This window comes from Amblyomma americanum, chromosome 1 (assembly GCF_052857255.1).
Source record: "Amblyomma americanum isolate KBUSLIRL-KWMA chromosome 1, ASM5285725v1, whole genome shotgun sequence".
Classification (NCBI taxonomy): domain Eukaryota; kingdom Metazoa; phylum Arthropoda; class Arachnida; order Ixodida; family Ixodidae; genus Amblyomma; species Amblyomma americanum.
Genome location: NC_135497.1, coordinates 376,340,489 through 376,356,902, shown reverse-complemented (window position 1 = coordinate 376,356,902; position 16,414 = coordinate 376,340,489). Strand labels below are relative to the sequence as shown.

Below are 16,414 nucleotides of genomic sequence, written 5' to 3'. Positions count from 1 at the left end.
ATTTCTTACAGGTAATTAAGACAATTTCCCTCAATAATGAAGCTGTAGCCAATGACCTGCCATGCAGAGCTATGCTATTTATATTGTTATTGACATTTGTAATTAAATAAAAATGTTCAATTATGACGAAGCACAATAATTAAAAACTACAATTAGGTGATATTACTGTTTAAAATTTTGAAAAGTTCAACTCAGCCATAAAAAAACAGCATAGGTTCACAGTTTAGTTCTTTCTAAATTAACAGTATAAGAATAATTAAAATTGCACAATAAAAACAAAGAAAACTTCCGTAAGGCTAGTCATGTTGGCAAAAAATGCGAAGTAGAGAAAATTCAGATTCATATGTGATGCCATGTACACCGTGCCATATGTGATGCCATGTACAGCTCAGTACACCGTGGCTGCATGTGATGCCATGGGTTGTAGTGCAATGCATTAAAATGCGATTATTTCAGTGCAGTTTGCCATCATGCCAGCCAAGCAATCATGCTTGTATCAGATATAATGCAAGTTCATTTACACTTTAAAGGACTATAGACACCAAATTTTCGCTTGCGTGTTTTCTTCTTTCAAATCATGTGTTAGACGTTAAGACATTCGTATACATGGAGCACCCTGTGGTATTCGTGTATGACCACTAGAGAATTCGTAGAGAATTAAAACTACATACAGTCAAGCCCGGTTATAACGAACCCGGGTAGAGCGAATTATGCTTTATAGCGAACACTCGAAGCTGTCTTAGCATTATTCATGTGAAATGTACGAACTGTACATTGTATACAGCGAACATGAGCGCGCGGTTGACGATCACCCACGGGCACAGCACGCCGGCTCTTGCGGTGCCGCAATGCACCCGCTCCCCCACCTGCTCCCTTCCCCGGTGCCGTGGCGCGAGTTGGGAAAGAAAAAAAAAAAAAAGGCTACTAACAGAGTGCACAGAGAGTGGAGGGGGAAGCAACGACGCAGTCAAGCAGCCCCCGGCACCTTTGCCGGCTTCGACCCGTTGCTGTGCAGCGCTCCTATTCAGCAACTGCTCACCACGTGATAAAGTTACGTGCGTGCACCTCCAGGCCTATCGTGGCACCAGAAAAATAGCGTCATAAAAAAATAGCCACTAGAAAAGCGAAAGAGGGTAATGAGACTTTGGCCGTGCATCTCGCCTACCACTCTCCTCCTCTTTTTTATCCTCCATGTTTTCTTTGTTGACATTTAGTCTTTCAGTTGGTTTGGTTGCTCCTCGTGCGTCTGGTTCTATCGAATCCGACTGTTGCTGCGTCCCCGTACCTCCTGCCTTTAGTGTACTTTGAAGATGGCTACACAGCAGCGGCAAGCTCTGCCGCTTTGCGCCAAAGTGGATATTCTTCGCCGCGTCGAGCGTGGAGAAAAGAAAACGCTTGTCGCGTGAACTGTAAAAAACGTGTGAACTGTTTTCGGCATGCTGGACTGTGCCAGGCGGCTGCTGAAACCGCGAGTGCAGCTTAAGACAGTTGCAACGCTGCCGCTCTTTGGGAAGAACTTGCCCGCGTTCCTCACACTGTGCCCCAAGATGTCTGCTTCAATGATTTTGCGATGGTTGATGACGAGGTAGCAGTGGTGGCAAGCTTACTGGATGCAGAAATTGTTGCTGATGTGCTGGCGTCAAGGAGGACGAGGAGACGCCGCCGCCGGAAGACGGTCGCCCCTGCCCTACTTTTCATGAAGCACTTAGCGCAGCAGACGTGCTGCGCCACTACTACTGTGCCGAGATACAAGGAAGCGGTCTTGAATTGATTGACATTTTATCGCGCATTGACCACGCATAATTCACGTTGATGTTACTAGGCACTCTGTGCAAAACCAAACCAAGATCACCGCCTACTGAAGCAAGTGCAGATTGCTGTGCAATAAATTGTTTTCGCAGCAGATATGCGGGGTGAGTGGCATGGCATTACTTTCGCTAGCGCATTTTTACTCAACTTCACAATATCCTGTATAACTAACTGGATACTGAAATTCCTTAAAACCGGGTTTGGATAGAGTGAAATATTTCATACAACAAACAAATTCTGGAAAATCATGCTGTTCGTTATAACCAGATTCAACTGTATCAGAGATTATATTACAGTCTTTCTAGTGGATTGATGAAACCGGAACAGCATGAGAGAAGGCATTCAATTATAAATTATTTAGCGGTTGTAGGCAAATACCACCTGGTAATCCCTGTATTCTAACGTCTAATGCATCGTTTGACAGAAGCAAACGCGCAATAAAATTAGATGTCTATAGTCCGTTAAAGGTTTACGACAGCCTCAGCGCATCACTAACGACTGCCTTTTTTTTTTTTCAAATGGCTTTTGATGAACGTACTAAATGGCGTTTTTCCTTTTACGACATAGATGGCAGTAGCATTTCACATCACCAAAAAATAAGCCAATTTGGTGCTTTTTTTTCTTTTAATGAGTTCGTTCATCGGACCCTGTTATTGCAGACAGTTAAAAGAGAACAATATCAGAAGTATCATAGTGGCGAAGACTAGGCACACAGTAACAACTGAAGATTTCTTTTGGTCAAAAACAAAAGCCAACTAAAGAGCTTTCATTGCATAGGTTTGAGAACATTTTTGGCCATCGACAATGAACTGCCTAGCACAGTGATTTATCGGCAGAATAAACAATTCTCCACGCACTGATGAGTCACTGATCCTCTCATTTCAACTGAAGGAAGTACTCACGGTCGAGTTGGGTGGTGACTGGACGTTGAGCTGTCACACGAGCCATGACTGGAGCCCCAATCGTCATCATCCTCCTGAAGAAGGTTATAAAAATCAAAACAGCAATTAATTTGAGCTACACTGAGTCTGCTTTGAAATGGTGCCACTCAGCACAACACAGTCTGGACACAGTCCAGCAGCAATAAATTCAGCATGCTCTCATTTTGCTGTGCATGGATTAAGAGACTGCATCCTCTTTGCAACCAAACTTAAACCAACACAGTATCCTAAAGGTAATATAAGTTGAACAATGAGTAGCCTTTTAAAGGAGAAAGAAGAGAATCACAGGCACAATGCTGACCTAGGTTAGAAATGCCAGTCAGGGAACAGTGCAAAAAGGGTGAAACAGGCAAGCAGTGACAAACAAGCACCGTTTTCCACTGCTCATGTATTGCGTCCCGTTTGGAGTCTTCTTTCAATCATCATAAACCAAGTAGCCAAGGTTTTCATCCATTCAGAAATGTCATGTCAGGAGCTCAACTACACTTGGACAACCATTCACATAAGAGTTTCATACAACAGATTCCCACTAAGACAAGTTCTTGGATATAATGAGGATTGCAAGAGCATTTGGCTTGTTTTCCACAGACTCAAATGTGAAAATCCACTTGACATGAATGAGCTGCTTCTCATGTTTTTCAGTTGAGATAAACCTTCGCAATGACCACAAACCACGGCTGCCTGGCGCAGTAGTATTCATGAATTATCACCAAGCGACTTGAAGAAGCAAGCAGGAAACAAATAAAATGAAGCTCTTGACATGTCTCTGCACCTGTCACGAAGATCTGACACAACCAAATCTCACTGCTGCAAACACAGTTCCTGCAGCAGAAAGGCATGTGGCACCACCTGCTCATGTAAATGGTAACAACTGCACAGTGGACGAAGCTAAATAAGAAAGAGGGGAAGAGAAAATGCAATCAAGTTGTGGTGCGTGAACATTCGAAACATTGAATACAAACAGAATGTTTGTTATTGGGTTAATATTAGATTCGGGAAATGGATTTCAAAACTTCTGAAAATCAGCAGTGATCAAATACTGCAGACTTATAAATCCTACCACGGCAAATCCGCAATGCCTGGCTAATTTCCACAGAGCGAGTTTAAAGTGTCAGGAAAACAGTACAAAAGCATCCTTTTCACTTTCTTCATTTTTTTATTGTGTGAACCAGCCACTTTTAGCAGCATACTGCATTTACTTGTGTACGACCTATCCTTGTGTAAGGCTCGCACTTCCACTTTAGGATGCAGAAATCGGAGCAGAAAAAAAATCTGACATGACCCAGTTCCTCAGTGTGCTATAGAATCGTGCCATCTGCTTTTTCTTTTCTGCCATGCATCATCATCATCATCATCATCACTATCATTGCTGCCTGGCCACCTAATTATGCGACTCTGCTCTTGGGGGCTCCATATTTCTTTTGTGTGTAGGAATGCACAGATAACACTGCGCCTAGCAGTACCTTGTCTCCACAGTGTTGTGGTGTCATGTTGCAGACAATGCTGTCGGGTGTCAACCATCGAAGGCAATGGCGTCATTCACTGGTTGGCTACACAGAGTAGCACAGCAATTGGGTGGCCGGGCGCAAGCACAACGTCAATGAGAAGTGTGTGCACTCTTGGAGTCTCCAGACAGATGACCTCATTGTGACCAACAAAACCCAAAAGGCTCTCCACAACAAACGATGCAAGTTTCCAAAACTTGAGAACGAGTTCGTGAAATACATTCATGCGCCAGGAGCAACGGCTACGCGGTGTCAACTGAGATGGCACTCATGAAAGCTCTGGCTATTGCCCACCACATAGACATCACGCCAGCGGACTTCAAGGTAAACCACAGATGGGTTTTATCGATTCACTAACTGGCATCAACATATGCCGCAGAACGATGTTGTGCCAGAGGCTACCAGCTGAATAGGAGGACAAGCCATTCAAATTCCATCGTTTTGTCAACAAGTTTCGGAGAACGCGCCCACGGCTATGGCACTCGATTTATCACCTTCACAGCCCCTAGCAAGTTGCGATATGTTTAGTGCAACAACTGACGCAGCATTCCAACCACTGAGAACACAATGAGCAACCACAATGTACTACAATGCTTCGGCTTCTATGGGAAGCAGCTTTGTATGCCACTTTTCAGAGACAGCTTTGAAGAGCATAATTACACCCCATCATTTTTGGGTTTTATGTTTTCCAAATTGGGGGTAAAAATAGGGTGGCATTTATTTAGTTTTAATTAGGTTACAAATTGGGTTATTTTAAATGAAGTTCCACGATTTGGAGGCTTTTAGAAAGAGAATTTATTATAAGAGCTCATTTTCGTGCAGAACATAAAATGCTGTATTTTTTGGTATTAGTTTATATACGGGTGATTTCATGAGAGATCAAACTGCCCAAATATTTGAAATTTATAATATTCTTGAATAATTTGTTTATTGTGCATACATTATTCAGCATGCCAACAGTGAATTTAGTTTCGTGAAAATGCTAATATTTCAGGAGAAAAAAATTGTAAATGACGTCATGGCAGAAACAGCGTTTTCACGCAGAGCTCAATTTCGCAAATTTGCAATGACATAAGGATCAAAATATGAAAGTCATGATGGATATATTTTGCGTGCTAAAAGGTATAGGCAAGAAAGACTATGTCAGGCATATTTCTGCCATTGTGAAGTTGTGGCTCACAAGAAAAAAATTTAGGAAACAAAACGTCTCAAATGAGGCTATTTTCAAGAATTTTTTCTCCGCAAATATAAAACACATCTCCTTCAAACTTGCACAATAGATAAGCATTGAGGTGCTATAAGAGTATGCCAACTTTCATTGTTATATAAAATAGGCAAGTACAAGAAGTATTGCCCTAACTCTGGCATTTTTTAATATATAGTAGTGTTTTTTAAAAATCAAAGGAAAAAAAACCCGCCCCCAATTTCTCTTAAAACTCCTGAAACAAGTCTCTAAAAGGAGGCAAAAAATAATATGAAAGAACATGTTGCATTATTTTGTTTCCAACAATGTTATCCAAGCTCAAACTGTAGCTTCTAGAGCATCGACAGGAGCACCTAATTGGGGGGCCGGAAGCAGCAAGCACTCCCTCCACTGTTCTTAATTTTCCCCAGATCCCATGACTGACATCTTCTCCATCAAGACGGAGCACACCTAATTACTTTTAGGGGATATGGTAGGGTAAACCCCGCAAAAAATCGATTTTTCAATTTTGGCACAGAAAAATCGACCACACTCTAAGGAACGAACCTGCGGAAGCGCGACCTCGAGCACCCGCTCAAAGCGGTTTAAATGTTGCACCGAAGTGTGCCGCGCGCTCTGGCGTTTAAAAATGGCGGGCGGTCGTCGGAGGCCGGTTTGTTTATCGTTGTCTTTCGCGGTTTTCTTCCTTTTCGCGCGGTTTTTTTTTAGCTTGTGTGTGTGTGGCAAGTAAGTAGTATATATTAAAAGATCATACGCTGTTGAAAATATTTATTGTATAGCAGATGTGCCGCTAGTGGCGCTCTTGTAGCGTGTGTCGTCTTTTCATGCGTCTGTTTTCTTCCCGCCATTACGGTTGTTGGCGCCTCTGTTTGGATTTTCAAACCTATTACTTGCGCAGAAGATGGCCCGATCGTCCATCAAATGGTCCAGAAAGAGAACTCTCAAAGGAAATCGGTTCACAAGCAAGAAGGGCAATGAGAATCCAGCACGATGAAGCGCAAGCCTGTCGAAACTTGGTGAGAGAATCGGCGGTGAATCGTTCGATGTAGACGGCGCAAGTACAACTGGATACCGTCTGGTCGACATCGCTCTTCTCTGCAGCTTCTTGCGAGATGTTGCTCTGCGCAAGAAGTGCAACAAGGGACATATCGTTTTGGAAGAAGCTATTGAGAGGCGGACCGGTTTGGCATCCTTCATAAATGCAACCTGCAGTGAGTGCGATGCCCCGAATGTACTCGAGACATCCAGGCGCACTGCTGGCAACGTCTTTGAAGTGAATCAAAGGTTCGTTTATGCTCTTCGTACCTGCGGAAAAGGACTGGCATCTGGTCGCATCATGTGTGCTGTGCTCAATCTACCGCCACCGCCAACAAAGTTTGCGTCGTACAACGCCAGGCTTCTTGACGCATCCACGACCACTGTGAGCAATAGTATGGCAAAGGCTGCCGAAGAACTGAAGAAAGAGGCCTCCGCCTCCCCTGGAGAGCTGGAAACTGCGGTCACAGTGGATGGGACATGGATGAAGCGGGGTTATTCTTCACTACATGGCGTCGTAGCTGCAATATCGGCCGGCACAGGTAAAGTGCTGGACTTTGAAGTAGAATCCAAGTTTTGCAACATGTGTGCCCGCAACCTTCACTCAGATGACAACTTGAGCGAATGTAGAGTTACCTACGATGGGCCATCAGGTGGAATGGAATCTGCTGGAGCTGTAAAAATCTTTGGACGATCTGTTGAAAAGCACCAACTAATGTACACAAGTTACATTTGTGATGGAGACAGCAAGGCGTACATTTCTGTCAGAGACTCCCAGCCCTACGAGAAGGCTATAGAAACACATGAATGTGTAGGACATGTCCAGAAGCGCATGGGCACCAGGCTCAGGAACATCAAGAAGAATGAGAAGGGAAAAAAGCTTGCCGATTGTCTGCCACTTTCCGGGAAAGGACACCTCACAGAAAAGGACGTCGACTCCCTTCAGGTTTACTATGGCAAAGCTATTCGGGGAAATACAGACAGTTTGGATAATATGAGACGAGCTGTATGGGCGATATACTTTCATAAGTTATCCACAGATACCAAGCCCAGCCACGGACTCTGCCCAAAGGGGCCATCTTCATGGTGCGGGTATAACCGCAGCCTTGTTGAGGGAAACCTTGAGACCTACTCCCACAAAAACTGCATTCCTGAGGCCGTGATGGACGCCATCAAGCCGGTGTTCAAGGCTTTGTCAGATCCAGGTCTTCTGAGCAAATGTCTTCATGGGCGAACACCAATGAGTCGCTCAACCAACTCACCTGGTGCCGCTGCCCTAAGACGACATTTGTCAGTTCTGAAACATTGAAGACAGCAACTAACGATGCTGTAGCCTACTACAATGACGGTAATCCTGCGCGTAAAGTTGTTCTGGGGGCCCTTGGAATTGTTCCAGGTGTGTTTTGCAATGTTGCCCTCGTTAGGATGGACAAAGAGCATATTAACAGGGCAGAATTCTATGGTTCTGCCGAGAGCAAGGAAAGGCGACGGATGAAAAGAAACATTAAGAGGGGTTTTGGAGACACATGCAAGAATGTCAGCAGTGACATGTATTCTCCTGGGGCATTTTGAGCATCCACAGGCAGTATGAGAACATAAAACTTCATTTTTCTCAAATTGCGTTTTTTATGAATTCTTCAAATCCAATGTACCGTTTCTCATAAAGTGCTCATCCGATTCCAATGAAACTTTGCACACATACGCTAAAACAAGTCGTAAATAATCTGAACTAAAAAAAATTACTGATAGTAAGAATGATAACAATGGAAAAAAATTAAAATTCAAGGTACACCCTCTGTGGCTCCATGCACGCAGTGATATTTTTTTTTTGCACAAACTCCGGAGAAGATCTGATATCTCTTAGTTCAGATTTAACATGTGGGTATTTAGAATAAAACTGCCTAATATCAACACATTTCTCTGTATGGTTCCAGAGAAAAGGTACACTGAATTTTTAAACACACCTGAAAATTTGGAAGTGGGCCACAGAAAAATTGTGCCATCTAGACACAAACAAAGTGTCTCATGGTGTATCCAGGGGCATCTTTTGTGAGCACGCAGAATGTGATGCAAATATCTGTAACCGTTTATAAAATATTACTTTAAATCTAACATGCACCATTTACCCTGCCATACCCCCTTAAGAGCGTTAGCTCTTACTCATGACGTTTTGAGATTTCGTGGGGTCTGCTAACACCCCCAGATCACAGCGCCATCTGTGGCAGCAGCTAGAAAACAGCACATCTCACATTGGGACTTATAGCGCCATCTACGATGTGTACATTCGTTCCATATATATACTTCAACAACAAGGGGCACCCACCTTGGGAGAGTTGTGCACCGAATTTGGTAGGCAAATAGAACCCTATGGGTTGTGGTATAGAAATAAAACCACAATTAAATAATAGGTAAACATTGTATACATGCAATTACTAATTGAAGCGTCACCATATCGCACCGCAAACCGAATTCAAGGCCCACCTTGACCCGACAAAAGAAGCAAATTCCATTTGGGACGTATCTCAAGGGGGTGTAACTCGACAACGGGGAAAAGTGCATCGTAATTTCTCTGATAGATGGCGCTAGGCATCGATCACTCCGCTACATGGAAAAGTTGTTACTTTTCCGAACCGCTCAGGGTTTTCTTCACTGGCCCCGCTGGATGCGGAAAGACTTTCGTTTTACGCATGGCCAATAAAGCTAACGCACATTACTTCAACGTCCTCCAGACGGTGGCAGCCTTTTTTGTGGTCATACACCGATCTATGACATAAGCAGGATTCGGTAGCGCCGCTATCACCGAGTGCGGGTAACAGCTGGGAGCGCGACCCATAGGAATGCATGTAAAGAAAAGTTTTGTATGCAATTTTCTTACTGCACAGTGCATGATGAAGCCGTGTGTGTCCTCAGGATCTCGCTTTGTCATTCCACTCCAGGCAAACTGTGGCTAATTTTCTTTTTTAATTCTCGTTTGATTTAGAAATACATTTTCGTTTCTTTTTAGCCGCTATTCATTTACTTTGATTGGTTATGCTGGTATACGCTGGAGTAAGCATTCCCTTAATTATATACAATTTCCTTTAAGCTTTTACCTGTCACAGAGACTACAAAATGAATAAATGAGGTCGTCCTTCATTAATAAAAGACGATAAGAGCCTATAGTACAGAATGTGAATTTGTAAAATGTCTCTGGCAAGCACACACAGTAGAATCACGGTGATACGAATCTCACGGGGTCGCAAAAAAAATGGTTACACTGAGCTCTGAGCAGGCAGGGCCCAGTGTGATCGGCAACACAGATAATGAGAGAGGTAGAAAGACCACAGCATGACTGCCACCATGATTAAGGTTAGGAAGAATGCTAATTCACCCGGCAAAGTGGTGATGGATTCCGCCAGGGTTCTTCTGGCTGGAAGGCAGGGCTCTCAGGGTTCAGACCAACTACAGAGGGGGGCAGTGGCTCTGCCCCCAGACGGAGAGTTGGTGGCGCCAAGGCAGGTGGTGGTGAGTTCCGCCTGCTCACCCCCACTATTGGGGGGCCAGACGCACACTGGTGCTCGGGGCTGCCGCTTGCTTCACGACACCTGGAGCAGCAGAACCACCAAGATTCATACAGTAAGCTGAGAAGTACCGTATAATCTCATCTAAGGGCCGCACCTGCTGTTTTGGACTAAATAATTGCGAAGAAGAAAACTACTGTTATAATTTTTTTTTAATTTGCGTAAAGGCAGCACCATAAAAATTCACACCCTAATTTTTTTAACAAGTGGGATCGTTAAACAAGTTTATACAGTATAAGAGGAGGGACCTTGTTAGGCAAATATGCTATAAGAGCATGGGGTGTCTTGGGCTGTTCGCTTCTACAGCACAACTCATGCGAGTAATTATGATGCATGCAAATTGAATTCGCCAAGAAAAGTGCAACATTTCTGATCCTGCAAAAGCAATCAGCTGGCAAGGCAACCAAGAGACGATTCCACCTACATGCAGTTATATTCTTGACGTACGCACGCCTGAATCATCCACAGCCATTCCCAGTTACATGTAATATTCAGTACACATGTGCAGTGAAACTTCATCTCCAACTTAATTACAACTAAATTAAAGCTGCATCAATACAAAAGAAGCTGAATGCTCAATCAAATGCCAATTACTGAAAATCATCAGAACATACAGGCCCGAGTAAACTAAAAGTTTGAAGGTCACTTAATTACCATTATCTATTAACAATGAGATAGCATTAATTTTTTTTTGCTTCATTCAATTATCTATTAACAATGAGATAGCATTAATTTTTTTTTTTTTGCTTCATTCAATCACACCAATGATAACTGAGTCCTTGGTTCAAAGCTCCCGCTGTTCCATGTGATTTGACGCCCATTTATCAGATGGCAATTCTACACGCCTTTTTTTGTTTCCGCTAAACCGGCCAAGCGTTCGAATTTGGGATTCGCATGATGCAAGGGGCTGCATTCTCCTGCTTTTGGACTGACTTGCGTACAGATGGAAGTCGATGAAGACAAAGACATCCGAAGCATAGCGCAAGAGGCTGGCAGTTAACAAGCGGGATGCTAGGATGCAGCGATAGTGTAGTGGTTTAATGCAGTGACCAGTGAACCTGATCTGTTTACGCCGCCGCAAGTCTGAATCCTGCTCGTGGCTGTAAGGTTTTTAGTTTTTTCAATTTTTTTCACGCGTCCTCAACCAATCAGTGATTTTTATGATGAACCGATGCTGTTGTGGACTTTTTTTCTCCAATGAGGCTTTTAATGCTCTCACATTAAAAAAAAATTGGTAGGTGTTAACGTAGTTAAACCAAGTAGACTTGCGAAAGCAGGTATTCATTCATCAATTGGAGGGGACACTTAAGCTCTACCTTAAGGGGACGATAGCTTTAGTGGGTTAATGCTCATATGTGCAGGATTGGTCATTCTCTACTTAAAATTCATAAATTGGGGTGAGTTCTCATACCAATACCAGTGCCATGGTGCAGCAGTTAAGCGATGCACCACTGCACTGGCAGATGGCTGCTTCTATCACAGCCACTGGTAGGGATTGTGCAACCCATGTTGCTCTTCCCGAGCAAACCTCTTGCGCAGCTGGCGCGACGCTCCTCCGAACTTACCCGAGCTTACGAGAGTAGCTCGGGTGAGCTTGGGTAGTAACTCGGATTGCTAGGCAACGGCACGAGATCGAAAGAATGTACATATGTACGGTGACACGATTCTCATCCGGTGTTGGTGAATGTATGAGCGCTTTCGCACTAAAAGAAAGAAGCTTACATTTCAAAAGAAAGCTAACTGTCAATGAAGGCACCAAACTGTTCACGACAGATACTACATTCCCGTTACTATTTTAAAATGCACTGTCCCCACACTTCAGCCCTTGCAGAATATTCTGACATGGTGATGAAGCTGCAAATGGCACTGACCTGTTAGCAGAAATGCTAGCATCACTATTGACAACAGGCTTGGGGTCTGTAGATGTCCTTGGTGGCCGCCTCGCACGGTACCTGCACAATTCCATTTCAGGGGTACCACTAATGCAAAAATAACCACCCAGCAATAAAAGCTTACACCTGTTCAGCTGGTTAGAAAAGAATGACCACTGGACAATGAGCACCGACTACTTCCATAAACTGCCATTCCTGCTTTGTTTCTACATGGCATTCTGCTTAGCTATAATTGCAGGAGGCAGAGTATGCGAGAAAGAAGCTTGACCTGCAACACAGAAGCATATGCGAAAGCACACTCGCAAACGGGATAGTGGCACCAAATACCAATGCACCTTGCAGCAACAAGAGAAAGATTTCACTGCTTTCTCATGACCCAGCACCTTTCCTATGCAAGCGAAAAAAGGCGAGAAAGGTGACAGTAAAAATAAAGGTGGTGCTGATCAATGCATGGTCACCATACTGCACGACACTGACCAGAGCCCCCTTGATGCCAAGCATAGCAGTAACGAGTGCTATAGTAACAAACACAAATAAAAGAAACACTCTTAGCCTGAATTCTCCTGGCTGCTGGCCATGTTCTCTCAAACATCATCTTTAAAACAGGGAGGGCCATATTCAAAAGAAGCAGACATACTGGAAAGGAAGAAGCAGAAATTCTCTCTTCACAATCACTAAGACAGGTGAAAGACTGAAGGTACAGAGAAAGAAATAGCAAAAGCGACTAGAAACAAAGTAATAAGAATACCTTATAAAAGCAAACAATTATTCATACTGACACAAGGTTTGCAGCTGTTCATAGTATGTGCCTTGCATTCCATGCAAGTGCATTGTTTTGCCAAATCTCCGTTTTGCACAAGCTATGACCATTGAATGAGACCATGCTCATGAGTGTTTGCGGTACTTTCTCAAACCACCATGACCACCAGTGGTGCTGGTGTGCTTAAAAGCACAATGCACAGGGAGCATGTCACATGGCAGAGGAGGGTTACAAGCAAGGTTTTCAGAGTACTGCAATCAATACTTAAATAGCTCCAAATGTTCAGGTTACATCAGAGACAGCCAAGCTTTCACAGCAAGAAAGTACTGACAAGGGGAGATGCCAAGGGTGTAAACTGACATGGTAACTAAAGAATCACCTAAGCAGTCTGACACTTGGCAAGCTTTTTCTACCAATAACAAAGAATGTAAAGCATGCAGTGCAGGCACGGCTGGGTGTAGATTTTGTGTGGACGATGCAGCTGACGTCCCATCATTTGTTGGCCAGCAGAAACTGGCCAAAAGGCATAGATTCTCAACACCAACAGTGGTTTTGCGCTCTTTATAATAATGAAATGAACACAAACAGTGTAATGGAGGCTACAGTTACAAAAACTTTAGACGGATGTGTTCTCACAGTATATCGTGCACAGTCAGACAAAAGTTTGCCGGATACAGGTTCATGGGAAAAAAGTTATTTCTATGCGGTCGGGAAAGTAGGTCAGTGAAAAGTATGGAATCATGAGGGGACAAGTGTGCTCCATATACAGTAAAAATATCAGCTCACTGAGTAGTGAGGTAATATAGAAATAAATTTTTTTACATGAATCCGCATCCCGCAAGCCTTTGTGCACGACTGTACAACTGCACAATGAACTAGAGAATGCTTTGTACATGGAAAAAAATAGAGGTGTGCGAATACTGAAATTTTCAAATACAAATCGAATGTAACTATGAACAAAAACAAAAAATGGCTTCAAATATTAAATCAAATATCTGTACAGTATAAAAAAAATTTCAGAAAATAATGAACAGGCAAATGCTCTTGCCTCATTTCTGCCAAATAGTGTATAGTCTTTGCAACTGAAATAAACAAAACTAGACTGACTCAGCACCATATAAAAAAATGTGCATAGAAATCTATACTACTTTAATGTGGTCATGCAAAACAAAATCCATAAAACGACATGACTGGCAACTAAAAATAACACATTGGCTAGTAAAACCTCACTAATTTAGAGCTCAAGGAACTGGAAGAAATGCCCGGATTATCTAAGGGTTGATTTGTAAAATGCCCCGCACACCCTGAAAAAAAAGAAAACTGCCAAAGATGTAAAAATGCGGTAAAGCCTTATTAGGAAACTCCATCGCACATTTACACAGAAAAGCCCATGACGAGTGTGCAGCTTCAGCGAGCTGGAAGAACAATGCGGATGTGAGCAAGGAAAAGACTGCTTCTAAAAAGAAAAAAGATGTGACCAAAAACGCACCATTCGGAGTCCAAAAGTGGCATGGAGATGGGTTCAGATGACTGGCAAATGTGCGGGCCGACAGCTGCTGTTGCCACATGGAAGTGGCGAAGCTCAGGAACTAAAACTACATAGCCAGGCTATTCTTTGGTCTAGCGACAGGCATCCTCCAATGGTTGTCCTGCCTGCTGCTACACCCACTTAAGAGGTGTGCGAGCTACCATGCACCATGCAATAGGCTGAATTTTTAAACAATCACTTGCCCTGCTATGAGACCTCGACTTGCTCCTTCAGGAGCCTCATGCAAAATTCTGCAAGTGAGCTTTCCCACATATCACAGCTGGCCAATATGAGATGGTGGAGCTCATGCTAGCAGAGTTATGAAAGCAACAGGATGAATGACATGGGTATGGGTGTTAAGTATGCAACACATTATGGAGGGACAAAAAAAAAACAGCGTGCTTTCTTGTTGCAATTTGTCGAAGAGAATGGTCGGCCATCTTGTTCGCAGCACATGTGATAAGTGGGAAGGCCCACTTGCGGAATTTCGCATGTGTCAAGCCTAGCAGCGTCCAAATGTAATTTGTCCATGCGATAAACGACACGGAAGAAAGCGAACAAGACTTAATCGTCAAATAACCTGCCCAGACATTGTGGCCTTGCCACAGTAGGATTTATGGAAGTCGGCGCAGTATACGATCGCTTGCGAATATTGGGGAATTTTCGAATACCAATTTATTGAATATAAATATAAACCAAGGATCAAACATATTAAATTCTTTTTCGATATTGCTAATATTCACACACCCCTAGAAAAATAAGCAGCAGAAATATCCCACATGACTTGCCAAAATTTCCATAAAATGAATATTACTCTTGCAGGCAGTGCAAATAACTCAGAGCAATAGCTTAACAGAGGATTTGGTGAGGAAATACAATTCGTGGGAAAATTTGGCCATGAAGGCGCCTTTTACATTAGCATGGTCAGCACCATTTCTCTCTGTCCGCATTCAGCTAGTCACAATTTTTCCCTCTGATGTGAATGATGGTACTTTCTGTTCCTTGACAATGTCACTAGATACTGAAGTAAAAGGGTAGAGGGAAGGTCTCGTGACGAACCATGGAAACATACTTTGCAATGGACGGCTTCAGAAACAGCGCGAAGGTCTTCCGCAGGTGGAATACTCCATGACGTTTCATAGAAAGGTTGTTTATTACAGTACACCTGGTGTCCCAGCTAAATGTAGCCAAGGTTTTAAGAACAACCGTGTGCCCTCATCCAGTGAAAACAACTGAGAGCTGTTGAGAGTCGCATAGCCTCGTTTGCGGTAACTTTTTGTTCTTCAAACTTTATTAATTAGTAAAGACTAATTAGCCAACTTTTATTATAGGCTTCAGGAACAAAGTCGCAATACAGAAGTTGTTTGGTTTGGTTTACGGGGGTTTAACGTCCCAAAGCGACTCAGGCTATGAGGGACGCCGTAGTGAAGGGCTCCGGAAATTTCGACCACCTGGGGTTGTTTAACGTGCACTGACATCATTTCATTTCATTTTTATTTCCTTAAAGACCCCCTGTAGGGGGTTTTACATAAGGGGTGGGGTTAACATGAGGAAGCAAAACATTTTTTCATGATGACAGGTGGGATGTAACTTTTTCTAGGAAGGTTGATGGAGAGGTGATGGCTGCAATTTCATGGGGAAGGTCGTTCCAGTCGCTTGCTGTTCGGAGGAAAAATGACTTGGAAAATGTAGTCGTACGGGCACGTTGGCGTAAAACTTTCAGCATATGACCAATGCGGTGAGACGTGCGTGATGGCAGTGCACAGATGTATGGCTGCTGTTTGAGCTGGGCATAATAAAATTTGTGAAATAGGCATAGGCTAGAGATACGGCGACGGGGGGAAAGACTATAATTGGGACTGTAGCTTGAGAGATGAAACACTAATATAGGATGCGTATGAGTGGTGAATGAAACAGGCGGCTCTGTTTTGCACGGCTTCTAATGAATCAATGAGGTAAGCTTGCTGTGGATTCCAGATGGCGGATGCATACTCAAGTTTTGGCCTGATTAATTGTTTGTAAGCAAGTAGCTATACATTTTGAGGGGCGTCGTGAAGATGACGTTTAAGAAAGCCTAATTTTTTATTCGCAGATGATATTAGCTTTGTTACGTGCTCGCGCCATGACAAGTCATTACTGATAGTGATGCCGAGGTAAGTATAGGACGGGACAAGTTCTAC

The 16,414-nt window shown here is 43.3% G+C and overlaps 1 protein-coding gene and 1 pseudogene across 7 annotated transcripts in view; one reads left to right on the top strand and one right to left on the bottom strand.

Moving 5' to 3' along the window:
- roq (RING finger and CCCH-type zinc finger domain-containing protein roquin) overlaps positions 1-16,414 on the bottom strand; it is a 157,021-nt gene that overhangs the window by 64,127 nt on the left and 76,480 nt on the right. For all 7 annotated transcript variants that reach the window (XR_013311510.1, XM_077650136.1, XM_077650138.1 and 4 more), the window contains 3 exons: positions 11,926-12,006; positions 9,865-10,078; positions 2,712-2,785 (listed from right to left, as the gene is read on the bottom strand). Coding sequence is in view for 6 of the 7 variants with exons in the window: in XM_077650136.1 (XP_077506262.1) it covers positions 2,712-2,785; positions 9,865-10,078; positions 11,926-12,006 (369 nt within the window). In the remaining variant the exon portion in view is untranslated. The remainder of the gene's footprint in view (positions 1-2,711; positions 2,786-9,864; positions 10,079-11,925; positions 12,007-16,414) is intronic.
- Positions 4,517-8,066, top strand: LOC144116484 (uncharacterized; annotated as a pseudogene).